Raw genomic sequence first — 21,447 nt, forward strand, 5'->3', positions numbered from 1 at the left:
TCTGCTTAGTCCGCTCCCCTCTCCCCCATCTCTGCTGCTCTACTGTCTCTCCCCGGCCTTCTCCGTGAGGACCTCTCTATTTGTGTGTGTGCCTCCTGTTCTGTCTCTCTGCCTTCCCCCAGGTAGACACAATCACATCCACCCTAATCCCATCCCAGGGCTCTGACCCACCCTGATTTAGCCCTGGCAGCCAACCCCCTGCAGCTCAGCCTCCCCCCCCCTTCCTGCAGCTCAGCCTCCCCCCTTCCTGCAGCTCAGCCTCCCCCCCTTCCTGCAGCTCAGCCTCCCCCTCTTCCTGCAGCTCAGCCTTCCCAGTGCAGGGCCCAAAGTCCTTGCTGCCCTGCCTGACCTGCATCCCAGCAGGATCCCAGGCTGGCCAGGGCCTGCTCCTCCCGCTCCCATAGGGCAGCCCGTGCTGGGGGCCTGGCTTGACCACCGCTCCCCACGGGGACAGCCAGGTGTCGGTGCTTCGGTACAGACATAGGGGGCACCAAGGGCTGCCATGATCCGGCCGCAGGACTCGGCCCATTCTCAGGAGAAATGCTGGAGCCGGCTGACTTCCCCGGGGGGCCCGGCCTGGAAGGGCTACCTCTGTCAGAGGGAATGGCCAGCCGTCGGCTTTCGGTCTCTCTGTGTCCACCTGGGGCGAGAGGACTCTGGGGGCCAGTAGGACAGGGGGCCGCAGAGACTGGCTGCTTCCTCCCGCTCCTTTACAGAGAGACCCAGGGAGAAGAGGACATTTGTCCCAGGGCGGGGACTTGAGCTTGGGCTTCTCTGTGGAGTCTCATGTCTCCAGCCTCCAGCCCTTGCCCAGCTTTCAAGCCTTCCTGAAAGCTGCCGGAATGAGGGCGGGCAGGCGCCCGGCTTTGGGGGGGGGGGGCGAGTAATTGGGCTGCAGAGGAGGCGCCGGCAGCCCCGGGGACAGGCTCCATCCTTCCGAAGCGACCTGACTGCGCAGAGTTGACAGAGGCGCCATTTGGACTCAAGTCTGGGCAGTGAGGCAGGAAGCGAAAGGTCCTGACAACCGCTGCTGCTGTGGCTTGAGGCCAGTTCTGAGGCCGGCGCGGGGTCAGCGCTCAGAGGGAAGGGGGCTCAGCTGGCAGCAGCGGGGCACCCCCTCCTCTGCCTCCTTTCCGTCTTCCTCGGCAAGATGCCGTGCGACCTCACAAGCACAGACGGGGAGATGTGCTAAAAACCAAGGGGTGCTTCTGTGGTTCAGTGGCAGGGAGTGGGAGACCTCCCAGGCTGCCCTCCCATCCCCACAGCCTGGTTAGATCTTGCCAGCAGCAGAGGCTATGAGGGAGGGAGGCCCCCAGGGCTGCTGGTACTTAATTCTTCATTGGGATCTGTCCTCCATCCTCTTCCTTTGGATGACTCCGGCACCTTTGGGGCGGGGGGCGGGGGTTCCCTGCCTGTCTAAGTCTACCCCCTCCAGTCCATCCTTTCACCACTAATGGGATTTTCTCAAAGGTCAGGCCTGATCAGTTACCCCCTACTCACAAACCCCAGTGGCTCCTTATCAGTTCCAGGAGCAAACACACAATGCCTGCTCTCGCCTTCCCAGCCCAGTCCTGGCCTCCTGGCAGTTCCATGAAGAAGAGCCTCCGTGTCTCAGCCCAAGCCCCCCCACTGGCCTTTCTCCCTCCTCTGCGCCAGCTACAATCCTCCCCAGCTTCCTCCAAGTCCCACTAAAAATCCCACCTGACGGAGCCTTCCCGGCTTCTCTTAGCTCCAGCGTCTTCCCTCCATTCATTATCTCCTCTTTGCCCGGAATAGAGCTTGCTTTGCATGTCTTTTTGCTTGTCGTCTCCCCCATTAGATCATGGGCTCCTTGAGGAAAGGGACTCTCTTGTCTCTTGTCCCTAATGCTCAGCGTAATGCTCAGCACGTAGTAGGTACTTACTTATTTACTTATTGATCCCTCTTAGCTCACCCAGAGAGCCTCCCCAAAGGTCCCCAAGAAACAGCTCAGCAGAACTGAACCTCCCCCAATCCTGAAAGTGTCAGCAGTGTTCAACATGCAGAGTCCCTCCCTGCTCCTCTCCCCAAAGTGGGGCATCTGTCCCCTCATCTCCCCAAGGCGGGGCGTCCGTCCCCTCATCTCTCCTATGACAAGCCGGGCGGTCTGCAGGGACAGACCCTTTTTCCTTTCTATGAACAGTGTATGAACATGAATCTGTAGTCGTCACGACTCCCGTTTTCCTCGTCCTGACTCAGCCGTGTCCCATCCAACCGTGTGGCTCTTCCCGGGTCTCTCTGAGCTCTTGCTGACAGTTCCTTTTACTGAACAGTCCCATTCATGGCCCAGGCCTTTTCAGCTCCTCCTGATGCATGGGATGCCGGTGCTTTCAAGGCTAAGGAGCTCAGAACTCTCCCTACGAACCCTCCATCTCTAGACAGAGCGTCTCGATTTCCTTGGAATATCCGTTTTCCCGTTTGCCGGTGATTTCAAGGCTAAGGATGCCGGTGCTTTCAAGGCTCAGGAGCTCAGAACTCTCCCCATGAACCCTCCATCTCCAGACAGAGCTTCTCGATTTCCTTGGAATATCCGTTTTCCCGTTTGCCCTCCAAGTGGCTTGTTCTGATCACACAGGTACCAAGGAGCAGATTGAGAATTCTCACCCAGGTCCCTGATCCCACATCTCCTGTTCTTTCCACAATTGGGAGGCCATCGGCCCAAAGTTCCCGTCTTTGCATCTGCCCCGACAGGGGGCAACTGAAGGGCTTCTCCCGGCTTTCTCCCACATAAACCTTCCCATTGGGTAGGCTGAAAAGAAAGGGGGGACATCAGTTCCAGAGCTTGGTCTCTTTTGGGGGAAGAACCCATTTGTCTAAGGCTAGCTTGTTAATGTTCCCTTGGCTTTCTTCCTCTGAAAAGCTCAGCTCCTGACCTCAGGAGTGCCGGGGATCCCCAGGGCCAAGGCCTGACTAGCATTTCCAAGCCCCTCACAGCTGGGGGGCTGTTCTCCACTCGGGCCTTTACTGGTTCACTTGGTAAACAACTGATTGACTCCATCTGTCCAGACCCTGTCTCCCTGATCCCTCAGGCTGTCCTGAGGATCAAGTGAGTGGAATAAAGTGTTTCCCAGAGGCTAATCCAAGAAACCCTTCCTTAAACTTCTATCTATCCAGGCAAAAATGGAGCTGTGCTGGGGGGGTGGTTTGGGGATGATTTTCATTATAATCTATGTATGACCCTGGGCTAGAGTTCCATTGAGGTCTGTCTCTCCCCCTAAAGGCTGTTTCCAGTGATTTGTTCTCAGTCTTTGTCTGGCCCTGAATCCGGAGCCCCGGCTCCTGTACATAAAGCGAGGCAGGCTGGTGCCCACAGAGCCTGAGGACGGGCGCCCAGTCAGCCTTGAGAAGGTTGGGAAGGATGGTGCTGGTGCTGGTTTGGGCGCTTCCTAGGGAGAACAGCCCAACGCACATTTTACAGGGGGGTGCCTAGCATTGGCTCGCCAGATTTGGAGCTTGCAGGGAGGCTGGGGGACCCTCTGCCCCATTATTCAGGGGGACAGAGACGCCGAGAGGGCCAGAAGAAGGAGCCCAAGTGGACATTACAGTAATGGGAGTCTTTCCTAGGCAGAACCATTGGAGAGTTTAGGGGGACCCTAAATTGAGTAACATGAACAATTTAGAATCTGGAGGCCTGGGCTTAAATCTGGCATCTGCTCTGGATCTACCAGGGGATGAGCCCCAGGCAGAGCATGAGCCCTAGCTGGGTCCTGGGAAATACAGCAGAGCTGAACCACGCAGGAACAAGGCCATGAGCTTCAGGAAAATCAACCAAAAAAGGGAGATGGCTTTCAACATTTCTTTTAAAAGTTGAGCTAACACTTCCTAGCTGTGTGACCTTGGGCAAGACACTTAGCCCCAATTGCCTCAACAACAACAACAACAAAATAAAAGTTAAGCTAAGCTGATTCAATGTCAACATTCCCCTAAAGCCTGAGCGGTGCTGTCAGGGCTCCAGCAGCCAGAAGAATCCTTTGGCAGGCTCTGGGGGAAGCTGGGACTTAACCCCTTGTAAGCCACAGCAGATGCCCTGCTGATTCGCTGTATCAGACCCAGCTGTTCTCCCTTCTACTTCTCTCTCTTTCTCTGGCTTTCTCTTCTTCCTCAAAGGCAGGATCTAATCCTCCCACTGCCCCTCTCAGCTCTGATAGGACTTTCTTGGCTGCTCATCAGCTGGCACCCAGCTTCCTCCATGCGCACTCTTGCTCTCTGTCACATTGCCTGGCTCTTTCCCACAATCCCACCCTCCATCCTGCTGAGCTCTGCTAGTTACTACTCTTCCCCCTCCCAATAAAGTGGAGGCCAAAGGCCCCAGAAATCTGTGGCTTCTCTCTTGACCTCTGGGCTCCTTCCTCTGCTGCTGGATTCTCTGTACTTGGCAGGGTAAAGGATCATAGGGTCTAGAGATGAGACCGACCTGATGCTTGAAGTCAGACTCTCTGTACTTGACAGGGCAAGGATCATAGGGTCTGGAGATGAGACCGACCTGGTGCTTGAAGTCAGACTCCTGTATGATCCGGACTTGCTCAACAATGAATGAAATATGCCCAAGACAAAAATGGGGGTGGGCGGGCATGTGATCAAGAAGCTTGGGGCCTCAGGGTTTTAGAAGGGGGTACAAGGGAAGACACTGTGAGGACTCCACTTGCAGAGAGAGCTAGTCATAGCTCCTCAGGAAACAAGGGGTGTGTGTGTGTATGTGTGTGTGTGTGTGTGTGTGTTTATGGTGGGGAGGGAGAAAGGAAGGGAAGGAGGAGAGAAAAGCAGAGAAACCTATGACTTAATGGTTTCCTAATTTAACTAGTTATTCTTGAAAAGTCCAGTGTCTTTTACCCACAGAAGGAACATGAGCTCTTGGGGCAAAGTCTTCTTGTACCAAAAGCCTTTTCCTCTGTGCTTCTCTTGGAGCTGTCCACAGCCTTGGGTGCTGATGAGCACCCTCTATGCCTGAATGCTCTCTCCTCACTGAGGGTCCCAGGGACTCCTTTCTCCCAGTTCTCCTCCTATTTAGATGACTGCTCTTCCTCAGTTTCTTTTGTGGAATCTCTGGTTAGGTCTTGGGTGACCCCAAGATTCCATTCTGGGCTCTCTCTTCTTCCTCTACACCAGTGATCATCCTTTTATAGGTTGATTTTCTCAACTTCACTTGAACAGCTCTACCTTCTCTCCTGAACATCTCCAACTGCCTATCCAGACTACTCAGAGTGGAAATCCAACAAACATTTTAAACTCAACCCACCTAAAAGTGAATTATTTCTTCTTTCATCCCCTAATAATGGAAGGTGGAATTTTACCTAGGAAGTGAAGTTGAGGGGAGCTCCCTAATCAAGTTGCCTTTTTGCAGCCTCTACTTATTGCCCTTGACCATGTTTTAAGGTCACATGAAGTAATTCTAATCCCTCTCCCCGAGGAGAATTCTAATAATGACATGGTGATAATAGTAAGAATAAAAAAAGAGTATAGGTGCCAGCACTGGGCTAAGCCCTTCGAAAGTTCCTGAGATTTCCCTGGTCTTTTGTTCTTTGAGCTAAATACTTCTAAGTGATTCAATCATACTTCCACCACTTTCCTACTACTATGTTTACTCATTGTATCTCTTGATAGGATGGAAGCTTCTCAAGGGGAAGAATAGTTTGTTTTTGTCTTTTGTCCAGTGCCAGTACGGGACCTGGTAAACAGTAGGTACTTAATAAATCCTTGTGGCATTATATTGGATCAGAATTAATCTACAATCCTCACTCTAAGGCCAGAATCCCTGGAGACTGAAGCTTGAAAGCAGATTGACAACAGAACTCTATAAGTGACAGAAGTCACTTTGAGCATGTCTGACTTCTGGCCTCTCATGACCCGAGCGACCCTAGTCACTGGGACCCCGATGTTATAAGAGACTTTGCTCTTATTCACAGCTGCCTCCCCAGACCATGAACAGGAAGCTTTTCTCTTTTGCCGTTAAATTCATATCTCATCTACATTTTCACTATGAACCCGGGTGGCAGGATCTAGTTTGAAATAATTCAGAATGTTGTTTTGTTCAATATTCTTGGGTAGGAAACGGTGTGTGTGTGTGTGTGTGTGTGTGTGTGACTCAAGTCTGCTTTTTGTCCATCTAACATATACCAGAGTTTGCCTTGGAGCCGCCCAACCTTTGTCCACAACGTAGCATGCTAGAGACATCACCCCTTCCATGATGAGCCTCTCCAAGGACCAGTCCTGGCCATGTTGCCCCAGTTAATGTCAGCAATAGGCCCCAAGGTTGTATCTCCCTCCTTTTGTCCATTCCCAGAGAAAGCCTAACTTCACAAACATATCAGTGATAGAAGACCCCAGTGCAGATGGAAGGGCATGCAGCAGACTATCACCTTTTATTCCTGAATGTTCAGATGGCAAACGCTCATTGAGTCTTGCTGTGTGACAAGTACAAGCAGTGAACATGCTGCATGAGGCAATTGAAACCTGTTCCAATCCTGGTTCCACAATTACTAGCTATGGACCAATTCCAACATTCTATGTCTCAATTTCCACATCTCTAGCATGGAAACAATATCTGTTACTATGTCAACAAGTCGGAATCAGTTAATCATTTTTTACAGATGAACCCAAAGTCCAGAGTGGGGAATGAGGAAAAGGAGACAGAATAACTTGCTAATAACTTACTCAAGAGTAAAACCCCAGACTAGAAGCCAGGCCCTCTAGCCCAAGGTGGAGCTTTCCAAAAAGTAGGCTGTGCTAGAGATATTGGCCATTATAGAGGCCCCATCCCTGCAGAAACAAAAGCTCCGAGAGCCCAACCAAAGGTTGGGACATACTCCTGCTGGGTGATGAATGAGCTTCCATCACCTTGGCCTCTATCATGGGAGCTCCACCATGGGCCAAACCCCACCCCCAAAGAGTCCTCTCTTCCTAGAGATATCACGATTCTGGCACTAGATAAATCCTATGAAGAAGGGAATGGGCCCAGCAAAGGTCCTGGTCACTTCAGAGAAAGGACAGGAAGATAAAAGGTAGAGGGAGGGCTGGTGATAGAACGACTGATTTTTCCCGCCAGCGTTTTCCAGAAGCAGTAAAACGTGAGAACCAATTTCCAACGGAAGATGATACCTGGCATTTCTATAGCCTGACAGAGATTGCCCATCTGGTACTTAACAATGGTCCTGGGAAGTAGCTACTGCAAACATTATCCCATCTTGCAGATGGTGAAAGTGAAGTTCAGGAAAATGATGTACTTTGGTCTAAGCATTCAAGTTTCAGATTCATAATTTGAATCAATTCTTGCCTGTGGACGTGGCTCTCTACCTATTGTGACCTATCTTAGTCACAAAACAGCTGTTTAGCACTTCAAAAATAAAAGGAGGGGGAGGAGAGCTTGCTAGGCAATCTGTGACGGCGGTGGCTTGCTTGTTTTTCTCTCCTCTGGTTCACTTTGTGATCCTTTAGTGATTCCTGCCTTCTCTGGAAAGATCTGAGGGTGTCTGCAGACAATAGCAGCTGCTTCTTGGTTGCTGCTCCTTGTCTAGTCTTTCTGGGAAATCCAGGTGAGTGTTTGTCACTCTGTCCTATGGTTCAGCATCTTCCCGCCCTCTTTAGTCTCTGTGTTGCTACTTGGTGAACTTCTGGAGCAAAGGACTAGGCCTTTGCTAGTCAGTAGACGTCCTTCTGATACAAACCTTGGGAAATTCCAATCCTATCCAATTCAGGTGGATTTTCGTACCATGAGCAGAAAACAGTTTCTAATATTGATATATTTCACATCAAACACTTTCAAGCAACTCGATCTTCTTTCCCCTTCACTAATCCCCAACTTAAAACTCACTTATTCATGCAGTTTGCCTGCTCCTGCACAGGAGCAGGAAAATGGTTTTCAAACAGAATGGATGACCACTGACCTTGACTGTGGTATGGACCGGTTCTGTCTTGGACTAGATCAGTCACTCAACAAACATTTCGTAGATGCATGTTACAAGCCCAGGAGACATGGCCAAGTGGATGACCAAACAGCTGGTTGCAGAGCCGCGATGATCTGGGTTCCAGACTTGCCTCTGACACATTGATTGTATGATCCTGGGCAAGTCATTCACTTTTCACACACTAATAATAATGCTGGAATCCCACATGCTAATGAATTCTTAGCTTCAAAATTAAAATGTGCCATCATCCTTTGAGGCACTCAGGGAGCTTCCATTTTTACCTCCCACATCTTTGGGGGTTTTGCAGTTCTCTGATTCCCGGCCAAGGGGTGGCAACAGGCAATGTCCTAGACTTTGCATCCAATGAACATTGCATTCATTTAATAATTGCTGCTTTGTGCAAAGCCCTGGGGGTAGACACTGAAAAGCACTTGAGATTTTTATGCTCTAGTTATTCCCTCTCTCCAAGCTGGGTCTGCCTTGTATTTGGAGCCTTACTTTTCCTCTTTAGAATGGGCACTTTTTGAGGACAAGAACTGTGTTATTTTGAATCTTTTCCTTTGTATTCCCAGCATAGAACTTGACAAACAGTAAGCACTTAATTCATTCTGGTTGATTGACTCCTTGACAATTCCCAAACAGAGCTTCGGTTGTCTGCCTTAATCGACTTGGATGAGCCAGACGAGCATATGACGCTAATGAATTGTGATCACCGTCCCATCCAGCTTATTTTTACCCTGACTCTTTTTAAGACCTTCTGAGAAAATATTATTGGCAATATCGACCACTAGTATTCATTGTGAACAACAAGGATTTTTGTATTAAAATCATAAGCTTCCTCTAGGCAGCTCCACAATATCTTACCGTTCTGATAAGCATCAAGCAATTTACATTTTATACTAAAAAACAATGTCATTTTTTCAACTCTTTTTCAGAGCCAACCAGCAAGTTATTGCAGCCCCTCCTCCCGGGTGTGGCTTCTCTTCCAAGCCGGCCGTCTCAGTCCGTCTCCTGGGGTTTTCTGCTGTCCCACGCCACTCCTCAAAACTTGGAGGAAACATCACATGTCGGAGCTGATTCCTTTTCCACCTTTCCATCTTTCATCGGTTTGACAATGTAGGTCCCACTATGGTTTCTATGTGTGGGATCTATTTTAAGGAAGCCAGAAGACAGCACATGGATGTTAAGCTTTAAAAAAAAAATCCTGTGGCAGTTGGAACATTGGGTGTTTAGCATGCAATAGAGTGCGGATCATTTAGACTTTTGAATGGACTAGGAAAGAAAGGCAACCTGCATGAATAAGTGAGTTTTAAGTTGGGGATTAGTGAAGGGGAAAGAAGATGGAGTTGCTTGAAAGTGTTTGATGTGAAATATATCAATATTAGAGACTGTTTTCTGCTCATGGTATGAAAATCCACCTGAATTGGATAGGATTGGAATTTCCCAGGGTTTGTATCAGAAGGAAGTCTACTGACCCCTGTCTGTACCGAGGACTGAAGTGTATCTTCTTTGGTGGGCGCAGGATGACGATTGGGGAAATGTACCATTAACAGGTCTATAGATGAGAAGGGCCCATACCTTTTGGTTACCATTCCACACCATTTATCCCCCACCCCATGACAAATTGCTCACACTGTGAGTGCTTTCATAAGTGCTCTTGATGTCATAGTTTCATATTTCAAGGTATCCTTAATGTCCCAGTAGGTTGGATTCTACTCACTCCATCAGCCTCTCACATTTGTTTTGCTTAGAGCTACAGTGAATGCTGTTCCCTTGGAAGCTGAGCTGCTCTGGAACTCTTGGATTGAAATTCAGTGGAATGTACTATGCAGGCATTTCTAAATAGGCCTTAAATTAAATGCCCACCAGGTAGCCCTAGTTTTCTTCTAGGGGAGCCCAGGGGCTTCAGTGCTGCTATTTGCCGGCCCCGCCGTGGGTCTGTATGAGAGCGTTTGCTGCCCCAACCAGTGTCAGGACACGTGTCTGAAGTGAGCTGAAGTACATTTCATTTTTCTTTACCTGGACCATGATTTTGCATGTTGTAGATATGTCTAAAATACTCCTTTCTCCTGCCCCATAACTTCACTCCCATAAGCATAGCTTTTTTAAAAATTAAAAAAAAAGTTAACTGTATAGGAAAGAGAAGCATGTAAATAAGTCTTGATACTTATAAAAATGTCGATGTTTATATGTAAAAAGGTATGTATATAGAAAAGACAAACAAACAAACAAAAAAGGCTGGTTGGATGTTTTCAGAGAATAGCGCCCCCAACCCAAGGCTGCTAAGTGGCCACTCTGGATCTTTTCTGAGGCCCATCTGGTTTATTCAATACAGCCTCTTCTGTTGCCCAGTACATGGATTTCATTGCATTCATTTGAAGACCTCATTCTTGCTCATGGGTACGTGCACCCTTTTCTTAATCTTATTCTCCAAATGGGAGATTTTTTGGGGGGAAGGATTTTTCCTTTCTTCATGGACCTTTTGGGAGCCTCGTGTTTCCAGGAGCAACTGCAACCCCTATTTGTATTTGTAAATCAGGGTGCGTCTCCCAGATTCTCGTTTTAACTTTTATTCACAGGCAGGAGGAGCTGGATTGACATTTCTCTCCCCTTTCCCACTACATACACATCTGAATCGATTACTAATATACTAAATGCTTTCTTTGGGAACTTGAGAAACCCGTGCAAATGTATTTCTTCTAAACACAGTTCCTGAAAAGATGCTAAAGTCACCTGAAATATTTCATTAAGAAATGTGAACTGCATACTCATTATGGTCACTATTCCCAAGCTTTGTTGAGATACAAACAACACTTGTCTTCCTGAGTTTGTCTAAACTAAAGCCCGATTAAATTGCAGCGTCCTTTGCTGTCTGCTGGGTATTTGAGATCTATGCTCTAAGGGTCAGGCCGGTAAAGGCCTGTGACTAGGATTTAAAGGACCCCCTCTAGAAATATCTATAGCCTTCAGTATGGCCTCGAGTGCCTTACACAGCTCATCAGCTGGGATTCTGGTAGTTAGGAATCTGCCTGAGGGTCTCTGTGACAGTTTAAAAGCAAGTACAATTGTCATCATGTGGAAACCTTAAGAATTAGCATATGTTTCAGCCCACATAGAAGGGATTTAGTTTAAACTCAGGAAATCATAGTGTGAATCTGTGTATTAAATTATGGGTTTATTGACTATCTTTTTTTTTAAAAAAAAAGCTTTATTGTACATTTATGCGAGTTCTGAGTTATAGATCTTGTTTTCTCATGATAAATATGCCATGACTTATTTGCATTTTCTCGGGTAATATCTTAATAACCCCATTCTTCATATCTACTTGTTTGTTTAGCGCTATGACTGTCATTTGCAGGTCTAAAAGAGGACTGGATGTTGATCAGCTATGAAATTTTACACATATTTTTGTATTGTGATTCATATGATATATCTGAAAATTTCTATTCATTTGTAAAATAATAAATTATTGCAAACTTTTTAATAAAAAGTTTGAAACCTTTAAAATAGCAGTTTCCCACCCCCACCCCCCACCCCCGCCTGGGAAGAAGTAGATTAGAATTTATCAATTTGATCAACCATGATAACTCTCACTTCTGTGTTACAGTGACTTGTCTTCTCTGAGTAACAAAGCCTCTTAAGTTTGCAAGGGTGATGATCAGGTTCTTCCAGATCACAAAAAGGGAGGAGAAGAGACAAGAGCCACAGGGTCGGTCCTGCAGTGGGGGTGATAACCGGGAGAAAGCATCATGTGGCTGAGGTCAGCAGGAGGGCCCACTCAGCATCTTCTCTGGTCGGGGAGCTGTCTATTATGTCCCTCTCTGAGAAAATATTCAACTATTTTCCCAAAGTGAAAGTATTTGTTCCAGTTTGGAAAAACGGCTCTAAGTCTCCGGTACCTGATGTGAGTCTGGAGTAATGTAGTGCCCAACAATGTGTAAGGTCAAGGTGAAGGGCTTGGCGGGGAGATGCCAGAGGCTGCAGAGTCTAAAAGCTGAGTTTGGCTGACCCTGGGGGGGGGGGGGGCGTGGGGGGGGGGGGGGGGGGGGGGGGATGGAGCTGCGTGGACACCTGAGATCTACAGGATTCTTTTAATGTTGAAATATAGTCATCATTCTCCATCCCTAAGATCCGTTTCCACCCAGGGCGATAATGATGGCATGATGATGTAACTATGATGTCATAGCCATGAGGAGAGGCTTAGAAAAGCAGCATTTCAAGGAGCAATTTCTTAACACTCGGACCCACAGTTGTAACTTGGGCTTCGGTCATGGGCGGTCCTCCTGCTGCTGGAGGATGCTGGTGAATCCCAGAAGCTACCCAGGGGAGTGAGGGGGAGGGGGCGCAGATCCTGGGGGTGAGAAAATGGAGTGGCTGGAGGAGGCTTGTCAGGAGTTCTGAATGTTCAGACTCTCCAGCCCTTCCAGCCACTCTCTACACGCTCATCCCGCCCCTCGCTCTAACAGAGCCGAGAAGTCTTCGAGAAAAGTGACAGGCGTGGGTCCCCTCCCCCTAGAGATGTGGGCAGGAGTGGGTCCCCTCCCCCCAGAGATGTGGGCAGGAGTGGGTCCCCTCCCCAGAGATGTGGGCAGGAGTGGGTCCCCTCCCCCTAGAGATGTGGGCAGGAGAGGGTCCCCTCCCCCCAGAGATGTGGGCAGGAGTGGGAGCCCTCCCCCCAGAGATGTGGGCAGGAGTGGGTCCCCTCCCCCAGAGATGTGGGCAGGAGTGGGTCCCTCCCCCAGAGATGTGGGCAGGAGTGGGTCCCTCCCCCAGAGATGTGGGCAGGAGTGGTCCCTCCCCCAGAGATGTGGGCGGGTGGGTCCCCTCCCCAGAGATGTGGGCAGGAGTGGGTCCCTCCCCCAGAGATGTGGGCAGGAGTGGGTCCCTCCCCCAGAGATGTGGGCAGGAGTGGGTCCCCTCCCCTAGAGATGTGGGCAGGTGGGTCCCTCCCCCAGAGATGTGGGCAGGGTGGGTCCCCTCCCCAGAGATGTGGGCAGTGGGTCCCTCCCCCAGAGATGTGGGCAGGAGTGGGTCCCCTCCCCTAGAGATGTGGGCAGGGTGGGTCCCCTCCCCAGAGATGTGGGCAGGAGTGGGTCCCCTCCCCCAGAGATGTGGAGCAGGAGTGGGTCCCTCCCCCAGAGATGTGGGCAGGAGTGGGTCCCCTCCCCTAGAGATGTGGGCAGGTGGGTCCCTCCCCAGAGATGTGGGCAGGGTGGGTCCCTCCCCCAGAGATGTGGGCAGGAGTGGGTCCCCTCCCCCTAGAGATGTGGGCAGGAGTGGGTCCCCTCCCCCCAGAGATGTGGGCAGGAGTGGGTCCCCTCCCCCCAGAGATGTGGGCGGGTGGGTCCCCTCCCCCCAGAGACCTGGGCGGGCCTCCCGGACCTCCAGGCTGGGCCGGCTGCTTTCAGCACCACAGATTCCCGGACAGCTCCAGAGCTTCGGCCGCCCAGAGGACCGGGCTGGCGGACCTTGGCCACGGGCCATTTCCCGGCCCACAACGGGCGCGTGCAGGAGCCCCTGGGCGGCCCCATGGCGGAGGAGCGGGCCCCCCGGGCCAGAAAGCCAGAGCTGCCCGCCCGCTCCGGCTCCTCGGGTTCGGGCGGCAGCCCCCGAGCCAGGCACAAGTTCGGCGGCGTGTTCTGCAGCGTGCAAGACGCCTTCGAGAATAAGACCCTGACCTTCTCTTCGCCTGGCCTCGCCTCGGGGGGCGGCCGCCGGCCTCCCAGCTCCGCCCGGGCCAGCGAGACTCCCAGCAGCGCCCCCGAGGCCGGCCCAGAGGGCGCGGGACCCTGCGAGCCCGCCCCTCCGCCTGCCGCTGGGCTTCCTCCGGGCCAGCCCCAGGTAGGGCGCGCTCCCTGAGCTGCGGGGGCCCCTGGTGGGGGATTGGGGAGGGGGCGGTAAAGGCCGAGAGAACGTGGGGGAGGGGGAGGGAGAGCGCCGAGGCCTGCGAGTTTGGGAGCCCCTGCAGAGGAGGAGCGAGGAGTGCGGGGGGCGCGAGGACGCAGGGAGGGGGACCGACCTCTGGGAGTGACCCGCTCCGCTGCGGGGTCTTCTGTACGTCTGTGCCGGGCCGCGGCTGTGGCCGTAGAGGCCGAGCCCGAGAGGCGGGAGGCCGGCGTTGTCCCGCGGGCGCCCCTCCCGGGCCCGGCCCCCCCCGCCCCTCCGGAGGCTTTCCTCGCCCCCGCGCCCACTCCTCCAGGCCCCAGGGCCCCCGCCCCTCCTGCCACCCCCCCTGTCCCCCCCAGGGACACAGGCCCCCGGGGCCGGGGCAGAGCCGGGCCCGGGCCCGCCCCCGCCTTTGCGCCCTGGTCCTGGCCGCCCCCCCCCAGCCAAACTGGGAGGGGGGGGTTTGGCCCGCTAGAGGGGGCCCGGCCTCGGGGGGCCCGGGCAGGGGGGAGGGGGGGAATAGGGGGGGCCGGGCCGGGGGGCCCGCCCTTGCCCCGCCCCCCCCGGTCCCCCACGGTCTGTGGCCGGGGGGCGGGCCCCGAAGGGGCCCGGGGGAGGGGGGGGGGCCAGGTCGAGGGCCCCCGGGCCAGCCCCCCCCCGTCCCCGCCCGCCCTTTCGCCCCCCGGGGGCAACCAGCCCCAACCCCGCCGCTGGGCCCGGAACGGCCCCGCCCCTCCCCGCTGCCCTCCCCTCCCCATCCCCCCCCTGACGCCGCGGGACCTCGGGCGCACCCCGGCGGAAGCGGGGAGGCGGCGGGCCCCGCCCGGGGTTTTCCCCCCGGGGCTAACATGATGCCAGGGCAAGAAGAGCCCCCGGAAAGGGAGCAAGTGAGGCGCCCCAGCCTCCGGCGCTCCCGCCCAGGCCACCCAGCGGCCCGCCTCCCACCCCGCCCTCGGCCCAGGGGCCTCGTCCCTCCCAGCCTGCCCTGCCCTCCCAGCCCGCCTCCTGGCCCCCACCTCGTCCGCCCAGCCCGGCCTTCCGCACCCGCCCTCGCGCCCCCCGGTTGTCTACCCGCCTCTTCCGCCCAGCCCGCCCGCTGTCCCCCCAGCCCGCCTCTGTCCGTCCCAGCCCGGCCTCTGTCCGTCCCAGCCCGCCCTCTGTCCGTCCCAGCCCGGCCTCTGTCCGTCCAGCCCGCCCTCTGTCCGTCCCAGCCCGGCCTCTGTCCGTCCCAGCCCTGCCTCTGTCCGTCCCAGCCCTGCCTCTTCCGCCCCACCCGCCCTTTTCCCCCCAAAACCCCTCCCTCCGTCACCCTCTTCCTCCCAGCCCCCTCTGTCCCCCCGCCCTCTGTCCGTCCCCTGCCTCTTCCCCACCCCTTTAACCTTCTTCCCCCCAGCCCTTCTGTCCCCCCACCCCCCCCTTTTCCCCCCCCCTTTCTGTCCCGTCCCCCCCCCCCGTCCCCCCCGCCCCCCCCCATTTCCCCCCCCCCTCTTCCTCCCCCCCTGCCCCCCCTTTCAACCCCTCCCTTCCGTCCCACCCTCCCTGTCCCCAGCTTCCCCCCACCCCATTTCCCCCATTCCTTCATCTCTCCCTCCTCTATGCATCCCTCCTCTCTGCATCCCTCCTCTCTGCATCCCTCCTCTCTGCATCCCTCCTCTCTGCATCCCTCCTTCCAGCCCTTCCTCCATCCTTCCATCGCCTCCTCCTATGTTTCTCCTCCCCGGAAGCCCCGGGCCCCCAAAGGAGGAGGAGGAAGAGGACCCTTCCCGGATCTGGGGCTCAGCCGCTGCTCTAGCCCCCCCCTCCCGTGGTCCCCCCTTCCCTCGCTTCGGGTCCCCGGGCCGGGGAAAACCTCAAAACCCCAACCCCCTCAGGGGTTCCAAACCATCCGGCTCCCTGGGGCTCAGTCCGGCCATGGGACCAATCCCCTCTGGAACCCCCCGCCCGGAGGCTGCGGATCGATTCCGCTTCCTGCCGCCTCTTCTTGGGGCCTGAGGGATGCGGGGACGGTTGAGGGCGGCGGGGGCCTGGGTCAGAGGGAATGGGGGACTTTGAGCGTAGTTGGGACGGGGTTCCGGCCCTTCCCAACCAGCCTCAGGGAAAGCCGGTATTGCGGGGAGGCATCTCCTAAACCCTCGAGCTCAGGCCCTGCCCAGCCCTCCATTCCCCTCCTCCTCTCCCTCCTGCTCTGCTCTTTTCTCTTGCCCACCACCAGAGATGCCTTGGGATGGAGGGGGAGGGGGAGGGGAGCAGCCTGGGAGCTGGGCTAGGAGGGCAATGGAGGGACCGGCTCCGAGCCTGAAGATCTTGCCTTTGTTTGGGCTCTCGGGTTCCCGGATCCGACTGGTTGATGAAGCATCTTTGAGTGGAAGGGTTGGGGTTAGGACTGTTTATATTTACCAGGAACCATCCTCTCTTCCCGCTGGAAACAACATTTGGAGAAACACTGGGGATTCCTGGAAAGCCCTTGTCTGCTTTCTTCCATATGTTCTGCTTTTTGTTTGGCACGCGGCCATGGGTCCAATGGGAAAAGACCCTGGAAAGACAGCAGGAGGCGTTGGAGATGAGGGGCCCGGGCTTGGGCATTCCCCAAGGAAAGACAGTCGTAAATCTTGCCATGCCTTTGTTAAGCCGCACCTGGCCTGCCTGGGACACCCGGCCCGAGCTGATGCTGGCTTTGGGCTCTACCAGAGCACGGTCTCTTGGCTTTTTATTTCTTGGGTCCGTAGTATGTGGATCCGGAACCTATTTGAAGCGGTGAAGTCTGGGCTCTAGAGCTTGCCCTGGGAGCTGTAGGTGAATATGGGGAACTGGGTTTCCGTCATTTTCTGTGGCTTTGGTTTTCTGTAAGGAGAGAGAGCTCACAAAATCCTTCCCGGAATATGAACACGGCACCAAGTAATCAACAAAGAACCGGAAGGCTAATAAAGTCCCGGGACCTGGCACCTTCCACTCCAAGCTGCTTTGTTTTCTGATATGAAAAAGGACGGGGTTGGACGGGACAAGCTTTTATTTTCCTTCCAGCTTGAAATCGACCATCCTTTCTACTCTTTTTTTTTTTACTCTTTTAGTAATAATGTAGATATAGGATGTCAATAAAAATGAAAAAATATCTACAGCAAATGCCTGGAGAAGCAAAATCAGAATCAAAAATAAAAGACCAAAAAAACTGCCCTAGAAAGTCAGAAGTCACTCTGATGATCTACCCAAGGGCCTCCCTTCCACCGGTACCCTTATGGCTAAGTGACAGCCTGTGTCCGCACACATTTCCTTCACCAACTTGAGACTTTGCTTTAGTCACGGCTTTTCCGAACAAAGACCTCTGCATCCTTCCTCAGACATATTCAAAATGGAGTCTTCTATGGAAGGCTCCTGCCCTGAGCCCCCCGAGCTGCTAAATGATCAGGGGCTATCAGACCAATGACTCCTCACGGCTGAAGGAGTTAGTGCCTCAGACTGGCAGCTCTCTCTAACACTGGCAATGGGAAGGCAGACTTTCATCTGTCACCAGGGAACCTGGTGGGTTATGACAAGATAGAATAAAGGAACTGAGGTGCTGGCTGAGGGGGAGGGAGCCATGATGGACAGCTATTTGTCTCTTGGATCTGTGACCTAAGCTAGGCTTTAGAAAAGCCAGCTATGTGTCTTGGGAATTGAGGACTTCCAATCATGGATTTGGAAGGGCCTTTGGGGATCATCTTGCCAGACATTAAGGAGCAAGAACATTAAGTGACAAGATCACACAGATAATCAGTGTTAGATATGGGATTTGAATCCAGATCCACTAATTAGAGCCAGAGTTCATTTCCTCAGTTCCACCGACCTGACTGAGCTTTAGGAACCTTTGGAGTCACTTTTCCTCCCCTGTCAATAAAGAGACATACAGCTCTCTAATTCAAAGGGCACTTGGGGAATTTTGGCTTACCTTAGTCTACTTACCTCAGGACGATCTATTTGTCAGATATGGATAAATGAATGAACAAATGAATAAAGCATTTAGGTATCTAGTATGTACCAAATAGCAAATAAGTGCTAAGGGCTGGATGTGCAGATGCAAAAATGAGACCATTCTGTCCATGAAGAAGCTTCTGTTTTACCACAAGGTTTTTTAATTTGGGTTCTATGGAATTGAACCGGGAAAAATACGTCTTAGTGTCCTTTGTGATCTGATGTGATTTATTTTCTGTTTTTATAAGCATAGTTCTGAGAAGTCTGGATCTCATAGTTTTTCCCAAAGGGGTCCATGACACCCACAAAATTCTATTAGACGGAGTCAGCAGTTTGCAGAGGAAGAGTATCCATGTCTGAAACTACAACCTGCCCCAACGTCTTTACGTGTCACTTTTCACACTTTTGACATCACTTATTCACTAACAGATTTTCCTAAATCTATTAAAGATCAGAAATTTTGAGCAAAACCATCTGGAATCCATCAAAAAAATGAAGGTTAACCTTAAGGACCCTTGTGAATCAGGATCATTTCACTCATTCATTCATTCATCTATCCATCCATCCATTCATTTATTCATTCATCCATTCAACAAATGGTGATTGAGTGTTTATTCCATGCAAGGCTCTGAGATCTTCCATAGATAAAGTTTTCCCCTCTCTCCTCTTTCTCACTCTAAAACCCTGAGTGGGTCATTGGATCTCTCTCGATTTCTCCATATGTTAAAAAGAAGAAAGAATAATGTTAACTACCCTCCTGAACAAATGAACAAGCATTCGTTTCATGGTGGCTTCCAATATGTTTAATTTTAAAAATATATTTTACAAGCATTATATTTTCTTTCCTTCCTCCTCTCCCTCCATAGGACAAATTTAGAAAACCCTCCCAATAACTTGCCTAGACCAGCCAAAGAAATCCCTTCATTGTCACACTCCAGTGTTCAGGTCTCATTCTGGATCAGAGGGACATCTCTTTCCTGGCCTGATCCATCTTCATCCCTCTACAAAGCTGCTTTATCATTACATTCATCAAATCCTTCAGAGTTTCCACAAGACTTTTGAAGGCTTCTGCTTGGGGTCAGGTAGTATGGGGGATATAAAGACAGAAGTGGAAAATCATTTCTTCAGTGGAGAAGTGCACAGTCAATTGTCCCAGAGAGCCACTAGTGTCTCCTAAATCTCCTCTAAGGGTTTCCTTACTCAAAGGGCTCCAACCATTTGTCTCAAGCAGAATTAGATTCCATTCTGACAACAACAAGAGGGGATCAAAAACTGTTTTCACGCCCTCTCTGGACCATTGCCTCTACCACTGAGTTTGGGGGAAAATCAAGTGTGAATATTAGAAGTTCATGCCTGGATCCTCCTAAAAGTGATCAGTGGCTCCTTTCTATTCAATATCCTTTGTACCTAAGTACAAAGTAGATTATAGTTCTAGGATCTCTCTCTCCATCCACCTTTCCACCTTAAAACTGTTTTAAGACTCAAAGGTGTGTATTGTCAAACATTTAAGACAGGAAACCCTACCCTACTACTATTGGGGTACTATCCCAGGGAAGGAGGAGGTGGTGAGTAGCTGGACTGTTCAACAGGTCTTTCTTGCCTTTATCTGGGCAGCTCTCAGTCCAGAACTTTTGACTGGCCAAGCAGTTTTTAGTCAAGGACTCTCCACAGATGGTGGTGCTCTTCTCTGTGAAACTGTGATGGAAATAACCTTCTGGAAATAACCAATGGAAATAAACTTCCATTGAGTTTTTGATCTCTTGAATTCTCAAGTTTACCCATGGAAGTAGAAGTGGTAATGTCTCAGGATTGCTGTTCATTGACCTGAGTTTAGGGAAAACAACCCAGAAAGTAAGAGGCAGCTATTCCTGTGAGGTCCAGCCTGAGGTAAACCTAGACAATGATATTCCTGCTGCCATTTGTGTATGGTTGCTATTACTGCTGTGTTTTGGAATGGAGGTGTATGGAGGGTAGTCCTCCTCTACTTTTACTGAAAGTCCAAAAGAGAGAGCTTGCATTGGTTGTATCCCAACAAAGATGTTCACTTAATAGAAACCAGGAGCCATTTCTCCTCATTACTTAGAGCCCCTAGAGGAGTGACTCTTGTATCCTTTCCCATGGACCCAAAATAAACCTCAGATCCAAAGAAAGAGTCCCAGTCCAGCAGATCTTGGGATTCTTCTGACCACTACCATTATTGTAGCTATCTGTAAAATGATCTGGAAACAATGTACGTAGAGCATGATGTTTGAGCTGAGCCACAAACTAAAGTAGAGATTCTAGGAAGCAGAGACGAGGAGAGAATGTGGTCCAGAAATAGGGGATACAGGCAGTGCAAAAGAGGAGAGTTCTAGGCTGTGCACAATCAGTAAGGAGGCCAGTTGAAGCCCTAAGTGTGAAGAGGGGCAATACGTAATCAGGTGGAAAAGACAGGTTGGTTGTGAAGGGCTTAAAATTTTGTGCCGAGGAGATGAGGATTGATTTCAGAGGTAATAAGAGGCACTGGAGTTTATTAATGGGTGGGGTGTGTACAGCCAGATCTGCAGTTTAGGAAAAGCATTCAAGGAGTTTGTGGAGGGTGGATTATAAAAGGATAGGCTACAGTTCAACTGAGATGAAATAAAGGCCTTAACCAGAGTGGTGGCTTTCCAAAGGGAGAGGTGCAAACAGACTTGAGAGCAATTGAAGAATTGGTCAGTCAGTAACAATACTAGAGTATGAGCAGCTGTTATGTGCCTGAATTTAATCTAAAACCTAAACTCAAATTTGATCTCAGATAGGTGCTGGCTATTTGATCTTAGTCAATCAAGTCACTTAACTTCTTTCTGCCTCAGTTTTCTCATCCATAAAGTGGAGATAACAGTATTATCTCTCCCCTTCCCCCGGGTAGTTTTGAGGATAAAAACTACCTATCTGTAAATTTGTCCATTCCAGACCTTAGAGTGTTGTATAAATACTACAATAATTGATAATGATAATGATAGTTATTATTGTTATATACAATGCTTGGACTCATCTTGAAAGAGTTGGTCTTAAGCACTCTTTTCTCAATTTCTTCAGCTCATTAACTGCCCCCCTGCTCTATTTTCTGGAAATTGCATTTCCTTATAGCCTGGATTATGATTCATGCTTTGGGTTTCCCCCATAAAAAAGGAAGTCAAAAATAGGTAATGTTCATTATGGATCAGGTTTAGGATACGCAATTTATTTCACACACCGAAGAAGAAAGCTCAATATCAAAGCCGCACAGGGCACATTAACAGAGAAACTTCAAAGAAAACTTCAGAAACTTCAAAGAAAACTTCGGTAACTTAACTTTCAACTCCAGTGACATAATTATCATCATATAGTTGCCATTTACTTTGCACTTACTATGTGCCTGCCAGTTATTTTGCCAACCCTCAGAATTAGGTTTAGGTTACCAGCCTCCCAATATTATGTCAGGAGGTTGACACTTAAATCTCATTAGAACATAAAGGTGTTGGCAGGATTGCTAATTAGGCATTTTCCATTTCACTTTAGTTCTTTCCAACAATCCAATGTACGTGTCTTTTGGTAAAATGGCCAGACTTGGACATAATCCTCTTGTTGGTGGCCTTTCTCTCCAACAGCAGTGGAGTAGTTAGTTGCCAGGATCTCCTATCCTACCACTGTTAGGTTCCAGTACTATGAGACCCAGGAGGTCTGGACCCCTACA

The 21,447-nt window shown here is 51.1% G+C and overlaps 2 protein-coding genes across 15 annotated transcripts in view; both read left to right on the forward strand.

Annotated features, from left to right (window-relative positions):
- Positions 1-11,418, forward strand: part of JAKMIP3 (Janus kinase and microtubule interacting protein 3) — a 164,511-nt gene extending 153,093 nt beyond the window's left edge. For all 13 annotated transcript variants that reach the window (XM_031957059.1, XM_031957053.1, XM_031957057.1 and 10 more), the window contains one exon: positions 8,855-11,418. The gene's annotated coding sequence lies outside the window, so the exon portion shown is untranslated. The remainder of the gene's footprint in view (positions 1-8,854) is intronic.
- A 1,729-nt stretch (positions 11,419-13,147) lies between these two features.
- DPYSL4 (dihydropyrimidinase like 4) overlaps positions 13,148-21,447 on the forward strand; it is a 78,989-nt gene continuing 70,689 nt past the window's right edge. For both annotated transcript variants that reach the window (XM_031957064.1, XM_031957065.1), the window contains exon 1: positions 13,148-13,760. In XM_031957064.1, the coding sequence (XP_031812924.1) occupies positions 13,449-13,760 (312 nt within the window). In that variant the 5' untranslated portion in view covers positions 13,148-13,448. The remainder of the gene's footprint in view (positions 13,761-21,447) is intronic.

This window comes from Sarcophilus harrisii, chromosome 2, assembly GCF_902635505.1.
Source record: "Sarcophilus harrisii chromosome 2, mSarHar1.11, whole genome shotgun sequence".
Lineage (NCBI taxonomy): Eukaryota > Metazoa > Chordata > Mammalia > Dasyuromorphia > Dasyuridae > Sarcophilus > Sarcophilus harrisii.